The sequence below is a fragment of the Cyprinus carpio genome, chromosome B12, assembly GCF_018340385.1.
Source record: "Cyprinus carpio isolate SPL01 chromosome B12, ASM1834038v1, whole genome shotgun sequence".
NCBI classification, from domain to species: Eukaryota; Metazoa; Chordata; class Actinopteri; order Cypriniformes; family Cyprinidae; genus Cyprinus; species Cyprinus carpio.
The window spans coordinates 6,721,445-6,730,359 of record NC_056608.1 but is presented as its reverse complement, the minus strand read 5'-3'; the positions used below and the strand labels follow the sequence as shown (position 1 = coordinate 6,730,359).

The 8,915-nt window shown below is 39.8% G+C and overlaps 2 protein-coding genes and 1 non-coding gene across 4 annotated transcripts; 1 reads left to right on the top strand and 2 right to left on the bottom strand.

Moving 5' to 3' along the window:
• Positions 1 to 593: 593 nt before the first annotated feature.
• LOC122139160 (putative nuclease HARBI1) lies at positions 594 to 2,340 on the bottom strand. Its single transcript, XM_042735107.1, has 4 exons — positions 1,854 to 2,340; positions 1,669 to 1,784; positions 1,461 to 1,572; positions 594 to 1,369 (listed from the first exon to the last, which is right to left on the bottom strand). The coding sequence occupies exons 1-4, from the start codon at positions 2,323 to 2,325 to the stop codon at positions 999 to 1,001; spliced, it is 1,071 nt and encodes a 356-aa protein (XP_042591041.1). The 5' UTR covers positions 2,326 to 2,340; the 3' UTR covers positions 594 to 998.
• Positions 2,341 to 2,345: 5 nt separating this feature from the next.
• LOC122139161 lies at positions 2,346 to 4,942 on the bottom strand. Of its 2 annotated transcripts, XR_006156032.1 has the most exons (8): positions 4,568 to 4,942; positions 3,581 to 3,651; positions 3,317 to 3,493; positions 3,165 to 3,226; positions 2,996 to 3,082; positions 2,625 to 2,908; positions 2,510 to 2,545; positions 2,346 to 2,407 (listed from the first exon to the last, which is right to left on the bottom strand). XR_006156032.1 is itself a non-coding variant. In XM_042735108.1 (6 exons), the coding sequence occupies exons 1-6, from the start codon at positions 4,723 to 4,725 to the stop codon at positions 2,816 to 2,818; spliced, it is 648 nt and encodes a 215-aa protein (XP_042591042.1). In that variant the 5' UTR covers positions 4,726 to 4,942; the 3' UTR covers positions 2,452 to 2,815. The 2 variants fall into 2 exon arrangements, 1 of the variants encoding a protein (XP_042591042.1); XM_042735108.1 differs by lacking the exon at positions 2,346 to 2,407 and having other exon boundaries at positions 2,452 to 2,908.
• Positions 4,943 to 5,276: 334 nt separating this feature from the next.
• On the top strand, positions 5,277 to 5,358 carry trnal-uag. Its single transcript has one exon. It is a non-coding gene; the product is annotated as a tRNA-Leu (tRNA).
• The last annotated feature ends 3,557 nt before the right edge of the window (positions 5,359 to 8,915 follow it).

The window sequence follows — 8,915 nt, the reverse complement described above, 5'->3', positions numbered from 1 at the left end:
TGGAGATTTATTCTGTGGAGCTAGCCTGCTCCAGACCAGGCTAAATTCCAGGATGTATTTAATCTCATCCCTAATGTCAGTCAGCAGTCGCCACAAATGGAAACCAATAGTTATTTCACTGCTCACTATACATTGTTATCACATATAACTAGACCCACTGTCATTATTTAAACGTTTGTGATCATTAATTTAAATCATTTTGGATAAATAATGATTTTTAGATGATGTTGCTATCATTAGATAATTTACAGTTTCCCATAGACTATAAGGCTATATATATAAAATGATAGAATATTAGGGCCACAGAGGGAAAAAAAGAAAAGTCATAATATTGTAACCAGTTGTTTTAAAGGAGGACAGTTGTTAAAATGACAGATGTGGGGCATTTCGTGAAATTGTACTTCAGTATGGTTTCATAAACTGAGACATGCTGATGTGCCAGAATATGAAGTATCACATTGTCATAACTATCAAAAACTGTAAAAAGAATGTTGCTTTTTCTGCAGAAAGAACCAGCCTCATAAATTTATGACTTTATCCTTTTTCCTCAGTGGGGCCCTAGTACTCTGTCATATAAACAAATACACATTCCATATGAATATAAAAACACAATGTGTAACATTATGTTCCTTTATTGAATAAGTACAAAAAAAAGCAGGTAAACTATCAGCTCCTTTCGAAACTGAAGTCACAGTGACTCTACAAGATGGAAAGCACAGAATCAAAGCATATTATACAAAATGATACATACACATTCAAAAGGTCTGTATATAACACACCCTGCATGTCTGCACACTAAAATAAATGCAGGACAAATCGATACACATCAACTGAACAGACAAATGAATGGATGCAGTAGCCTCCCTGCAGCCTTGTATTACACACAGTATACCGCACAAACATCATAAGAGGCCAAATTCGTAAAAAAACCAACCCAAAAAAACCCTATTTCCTCTGCCACAGCAGGACATTTTTTACCTAAATTGAAAGCACACATACTAACTAAAATAATTCAACACATATTGGTCCCTCAGCAGCCGACCACTGTCGTCATCAGGGAAGATTGCCGGATTGTCCCAGTCCATGGCTGGTGGCACTCTGGGGGCCCTCTCCTTCCTCAGGCAGGCCACATTGTGGAGGACAGCACAAGCCACAGTAATATCACATGCCCTAACAGGGTTGACCCTTAATTTGTGAAGGCAGTGAAAGCGTGCCTTCAGGAGGCCAAAGGTCATTTCAACTCTGGCCCTGGTCCTGGCATGGGCATGGTTGTAGGCCTGATGTGCTTCCTGGGGGTCTGTGAAAGGTGTCAGGAGAAAAGTCTGGCAGCCATACCCCCTGTCTCCCAGCAACACACCAGAGAATTCACCTGTCAACACAAAATCTCATCATTACTACCTCATAAACACAGTGATATTGACACAGCCATGATGGTTATAAATAGGGGTTGTGTGGCTTACCTTGTGATAGGCACTGATAGATTTCAGAGGCCCGAAAGATTCTGGAGTCATGGACTGAGCCAGGCCATTTTGCCACAACATTGCTGATCACACAGTCAGCATTGCAGACCATCTGAAATCATAAGATGAGGAATATTACACCAATCAATGCACATCATTGGCAATGCAGAGTGTTCGTCAATGGACAATATCAAAAAGTTATGTTCACCTGAACATTAATGCTGTGAAAGGATTTCCTATTCACAAAATCGGCCTCATGGGCACCTGAGGGGGCTTTTATCCTTATGTGTGTGCAGTCCACTGCACCAATGACATTGGGGAAACCTGTCACACAAAGTAATGAGTATCCTACTATGTGTTAACAGTTGTTCTGTAATTTGTAGATCCTCTTACCTGCAATCCTATAGAACTCCTCTTTCATGTCACAGAGTCTTCTGTGGCCAGGGAAGGAGATGAAGACATCTGCTAATGCTTTGATAGCCAGACACACACTCCTTATTGTGCGGCAAATTGTGGCCTTGTTCAGCTGTTCTGCATCCCCCACTGAGTACAGGAAGGCTCCACTAGCAAAAAAGCGCAAGGCCACACAAACCATTTGCTCCACACTCAGTGCATGGCTCCGTGCAGTGCGGTGCTTAATCCTGGGACCCAGTAGTCTGCATAGATACCGGATGCCATCTGCAGAAAACCTGTATCTTTCATATAGATGGTCATCAGGGAAGGCCAGTGGGTCCAACCGGTCCCTGAAGACCCTTTCTCGCCTGAAGGCTCTCCTCAGCACAAGTGCTTCTTCATCCACCACATCTCGCAAGAATGGGCATGCCATTGTCAGAGCAGAAAGGAACACACAATTTTGGGCCTTCATATAGGCTAGTGGCCACACCTGTGCTGGGGGAGTGGGAAAAAGAGGCCGGTGCCTTATAACGATGACTTGGTTGTACTGATTGCTGTGAAATAAAAAAAAAATACCTTAGAAAGATGCCTCCCGTCCTGTGTGCTCACAATAAGAGCTCATATGTCATGGCTCACTTGACTTTACGAGAATATACCTAATTTTTATTTTGAGCTGTGTCATCTTCTTGGAGCTGGGGGAGGAAAGAAAAATAATGATTAATACATTTGTGTTACAGTTAGCATACAGTGTACATTGAAGGCATATCTCACCTCCCTCTCAAGTTTTTTTATTTCAAGGTCCAGTTTCCTAATTGTCCTTTTTTTTATTTCGGACTCCAGTGCAAGATTTTCTATCTTTTTCTTCTTGTACTGAATGTCTATGTCTGCCAGTTCTATTTGGCACCGGAGGTGGTTGCCATACAACTTTCTGATAGCTTGTGAGCTCTGTGAACACGATACAATTAGCGCAGCTGGAATTTGGCAGGATGTGGTGTCCTTTTATTAATACGCACTATGTTGCGAGGCTGGTTTTCCCACTGTATAGCATCTGGGTCCTGTAAAAGAAATTAGATTTTTTGATTTTGATGAGGACTCCTCACCATTGTAGAGTAAATAGTACTTTCACAGTCTTAACATGATACCTCATGCCTTCTGGAATCCACAGAGATGGTCTCCTCCTCATCATCGTCTCCATCATGTGCTGTTGCTGCTGCACTGGGGCTTTCACCCTATCACATTTAATCGGATTCATATTGAAGCTAGTAGACAAGACATGCCAGGCCTACAGTATGCCTTTGATGGAGTACTCACTGGATCAGCATTGTCTGGTGCTTGTGCTGGTGGCTCTAACAGGAACACAGTGCTGCCAGACACTGCAAGGCAATAGGTAAACCAAAGTCAGACAGTCCAAATTGATTCAATATGAATGTGGTTGTATTCCATGTAGAGATGGAAGGACATACCTTGAATGAAGCGGGTGGCATCTTGGGAGGAACCTATGCTCGTCTCTTTCCCCCCAGGGATCCCCTCTAAGACGGGCCTGCCTTTATTTAGTTCCAAGGCCATGTCCTCTGCTGGGGTAAGGTCAGCCTTTGGTGACCCACCACCCGTGCCTTGTCTGTGGGTATTCTTTTTCACTGCTAAAACAGTACAGACAATGTGTGAGCAGGCACCTTCTGGGTACAATATATGCTTGTGCTTTGTTAAATATTAGTCAGGGACCATACCATTCTGCAGAATGTTCTTGTATTTGATTTTGACCTGCTGCCATGTCCGTTTTGGCCCGTTCATGTTTAATCTACATCACACGCACACACACATTCTTTATCACAAGAACATTTAATGGAGTCACACTGACAAAAATGACTTGGTATTTTTGTATTGTTTTCAGTAAAAATATAAAAAAAAAAAAAAAAAAACTAAAGATGTATTTTCTTGATTTTCTAAATGACCTAGCAAAATAAGTATAGGTTTAGACCAAAAATATAAACTTCAAGTAAATGTGTGCTTAAAACAAGCAAAAAATTTAAATATCTGTCAATATAATAAGAAAAATTCTCTTGAAATAAGTTTACTTTTTCCATAAACACTTACTTTTAGAAAAGTTTCTCTTGTTTCACTGGCAGAGTTTTTTGCTTATTTTCCTAGGTTATTTTGCTCTAGAAAATATTTAACTTTTTTTTTTAGATATTTTTTTTTGACTGAAAACAAGACAAAAATACTAAGTAAGAAAGACATTTTTGCAGTGCAGTGAGCAACCGACCTTGGGTCCTTTGAAAGGCGCTATATAAATTAAAGTGATCATTATTATAGCTCATCTATGTATTCAAGAAAATTTTATTTATATAGCACTTTTCACAATTGTTTCATTCTGTCAAAGCTGCTTTACATTAATAAAAGCAGGGGAAACACAAAAAAAAACCGGTGGACAGCATAATAAGCAGAGTACAACGGCTAAGATTAAACCGTACTGAGCGTAGTAACGTAAAATAATAATGTAAGGCTTTAATAATAATAATATATCATAGCTTTATACAGTGTGATGGAGTTACGTTACACAATTTCACTCATATATGCAGTGCATTTCAAGAAAAAAAATTTAACCGTTTCATAATTACAGTACAACTGCGTTTTTTGGAGATGTGAATTAAATATTTGATTTGTAATTGTGATGTTTCAGCGGAGCGGTGAGTGTGTAATTGTGCACTACTTACGCATTCAGGCGGTCTGCAATACTTTGCCACGCTTTTTCTCTTTGCTTTATCACTGTGGCGGTGTTGCCTTTCTTCTTAATTATATCTTTTACCTCCTCGTATGCCTCCATGAGGATTTGTGGTTCCGACGGGGAAAAGTACGCGGCTCTAGTTGCCATGGTAAATCAGTTAATCTGTGATCTGTGGCGGGGTCTATTTGAGTGAGCCGTGAGCGCGCACCTATCCAGGATTGGTTTCACCTGGCTTAATGAATCCGTGTCTGCTCATCCTGGCTTGGTCTTTGTGCAACCAATTAAGCCTGGACGCACATGTTTTGGCTTTATTGAGCTCAGCTGAGTCATTTATCCCGGATGTCTTAATTCTACTTTTGTGCAACAGGCCAGCTGCACGTAGCCACTGTGATAAAGACCAGCGAGCGGATGTTTTCGGTATTCAATTTATTGCCAGTGTCAGCGTCATCAAATGTGACGCTTGCAGTTGTTACGAGACGTTTTGTTTCTAAAGAGTCACTTTTATGAAACGTACGACACTCAGCGATTGAGCTTGAGATTGTTAAACGCGAACTCGTTCTGTTTAATAACATTTGTATCAAACAGTTTTTCTTTACTGTCAGTCACTATTTTTGAGGTATGCTTTCTAAATAACGTCTTAAGAATAGAGCGTTAATATGTTAGCTATGTATGCTAATATGTTAGCGCTGTAGCTTCATGGTAGCGTGGCCGAGTGGTCTAAGGCGCTGGATTTAGGCTCCAGTCATTTCGATGGCGTGGGTTCGAATCCCACCGCTGCCAGTATATTTTTTTCGGCTATCCATTTCCCTGAACGCGGAAATCTCACCCAACTGGAACGATGCCTTACATTTTCGGTCTCTGGTGTTTCCATTCAAATTAACGTATTTTCCTAGCCGATAATATAAAGTTAAACCTAGGAAAATGAACGACTGCCTTTTTGCAGTAACTCACCTGTCATATTTCAATGAGTGGGTAAATGACAAAAAGCGACGCGAGGTTAGCTGCATTAAAAAGAGATGAGCAGACATGCAACTCCGAAGTTCGCGGGATTTTGTCCACAAAATGATAAGAGCGCACATTATTTATTTTTTTATATTATCTACACTGAAAAAAAGGTGAAGTTTAATTATTTCAGTCGATCAACCCCCCACCCCTTTTAACGTATTTCTATGGAGACCGGAACAGGAGAGCAACCAAACGGAAGTTAGAATCCATCATGGCGGCGATAATCAGGAACAGCTAAAACAAGCGCGTCATTTGAATATTGTCCCTTGTCCCTGCACATGCTGGAATCGATGGGAATGAAAAGGCAGATAAAGCAGCAAAATGTGATTTGAAGAGTGGAAGTAAGCAAATACATATAAATATTAGCAAGTCAGAAGCTGAGGTGGTGATAAAGGGACAGATCAATAAGATGGCAAAATCAATGGAAGAAAGTAAAGGGAGCTATCTGTTTAAAAATAATCCATTGGTTGTAAAGATAGGAACTGGACGACGAAATAGAAAAGAGGGGAGGGTTATAACAAGAATAAGGAATGGTCACACTGGTCTAAACAGTTCTCTATACATGATTGGAAAGCATAATAATGGAACGTGTGAATATTTTGGAGAGGAAGAAACAGTAGACCATGTTTTATGAGAGAAATTTTAAAGAATGCACTAAGAGAGAATGGAGAGCAAAATATCAGTAATATTCTTAAAAAAAATCTGCAGATGATTGGAGTCTACTTCTAGAGTATTTAGGATCAACAAGAATTTGAGAAATATAAGTTTTTTTTTTGTTTGTTTGAATGTTTTTCTTTAAAGGTTAAAAGGTGTTTTTTTATGTCTATTGACATTTTCGTCAGTGAATGAAATGTGAAAAAAAAATGTTAGGGAGGGACGATTGGGAAGAGAACGAATCTCCTGCGTGGAAGAGGGTAGATGCACACATTTGAACTGCAACATGCACAGCGAAATCCTTATATCCACGTGTTGTATCTCCATTGTGCAGGTATGTTACAGGAAATGTTGTTAATGTGTTTAATGGATTAATTGTTTCATTTGTGTAAAGTTGCGCATTCGCCACTTGGTGGGGATGTTTCTCCTTAAAGGGGTCATATGAGGCTGCTAAAAAGAACATTATTTTGTGTATTTGGTGTAATGCAATGTGTTTATGCGGTTTATGGTTAAAAAACACATTCTTTTCCATATAATGTTGATTTTTTTTTATCTTTTATGTCATGCCTTTTACATTATTGTTTCTCCTTTATGACCCGCCTGTTTTGAAAACGTGGTGTGTGCTCTGATTGGCCAGCTATCCAGTGCGTTGTAATTGGCCGAATGCCTCAAGAATGTGACAGAATGTGACAGAAATGTAATGCCCCTTAACATGATTGGTCACACTGGTCTAAACAGTTCTCTATACATGGGAATGGTCTCTGCTCGTGCACATCTCATCATTGGTTCTCTTTTAGCAGTTCAGTCAATGTAACTGAATAACTCTGAATATTGGTTTATTTCACGTCAGAGGGAGTGTAAGGCACGTTTATAAACCGAATAACTTAAGTAATTTGTGGATTAGTGCGTACTGGAGAAGCGAATAGTTTCAAACGATTCAGTTTGATTTGGTGAACTGATTCGACCGGTTCACTAAGAAGATCCGATTAAATAGAACGATTCATACGTTCATTCATTCAGAGATCACTAGACGAGACAAAACCAATAAAACCCATTACAAACGAGGCATTTGTTGCATCCAGTGGGGATATAATTACTGATTATAATGACTTATACTGTCTTTTTACGCAATGCGTATCGCGCTGAGTAAACAAAAAACCATGTCTGAATTTGTGATCTGAGAAACAACAAAAACAAGCTTACTCTACTGCTCAAAACTTGCGTTTGAATCATCATTGGCAAATTATTTAAATATAAAAAACGTACTTACAGGCTGTGAGCGCCAGACATTCCCAACTTTATAGAAACAGCCTTTGTGCCACAGACACATTGCAGGCTACTGGTTTAGGAAACAGTCCTCATACTCCATAAAATGTGCAGCACACATCTGAATATTTGGGTTGAACTGTTCTGGAACAGTGTTGAAATACAACTTAACCACTGATTTCTAGTCGTGTCCTCTTTTGGAAGGCCAAACAAAGTAGCTTTGCTTTCACAACGAAACACACAGCGACTCCACAACATGGCAGCAACAACAATACTACAGCAAGAATAAAAGCTACACCTTCTTTCTTGGCATGAAAATTTGGACGCCGTTATGCAAAACCTTCCCCATAGTGACATAGAGATGTGGGGTAGGGCTGGGCGATATATCGAACGATATGATCATGCGCATTTAGTCAGTAATCTTGGGCGTGTTTTTGTAAAAGCTTGTACACAGAGAAATGGGGTTGTGGCGTACGTACGCCAGTTCCCACGCAAAGGTTGTGATCTATAAAAAACAAACTTGACGGGAGAATGTGCGCACCTTTAAGCAAACTTTGAGCCGTGCGTACGCACATTCTGGAGACAAAGGGAATTGGCGACACCGTTGGTGAGGTCGTGAACTGAAGTTAGATTGTAGAAAATAAATGTGAGAAGAACGATTATAAGAATGAATGACATTTAATTTTCACTCCATTTCATACGTTATATCCACATTATCATGAAGATTAAATCCAACAGTGTTATTTGTGCCGATTGTTTTAGGCTATATACATCTAGTAAAATCCAAACGTAATTCAAAATGTATTAAAAGTAAAAATAAAATAATAATCAGCGCTGCCTTACAGTCACATTGTCCACAACGGGAGCACAGGAGGACATGGCGCGATACATGTGATAGCCTACAGAATAGCATGAAATACCCTTTTATTAGAGAACTGCAGAACACAGTGTAAAAAGGAAATATTTTCCTTAATGTACATAGCCTATATCATAAAATGTCAAAGTCTGCAAATACAGTCATGAAGCACAATCGCTACTCATCATCGGTCCTAACTATTACGGTGTTCATTACAAAACCGTCAAGAAGCATGTGTTCACTATAACATTTTCGTCTTAAATTTTCGCCCACAAATTAATTAAGTGATTTTGTCAAGGTGTTAACGATCAGTCTATTTGCTAGAAACATATAAATTCTCCGGTGACCCGGGTATGTAATGCTTCATGATGGCACTCCTGGCACTGTTGGAGGATTACGCTAATGGCAGAATAAGGAGAGAACGAGTTTTCAGGGACCATGATGATTTCCTGGCCCATGATGATGACTGGCTAATAAGCCGATTTAGATTCCCTAGAGCTGTGCTCTTGGATCTATGTGCTGAATTGGGTCCAGTATTAGAGAGGGCAACACGCCG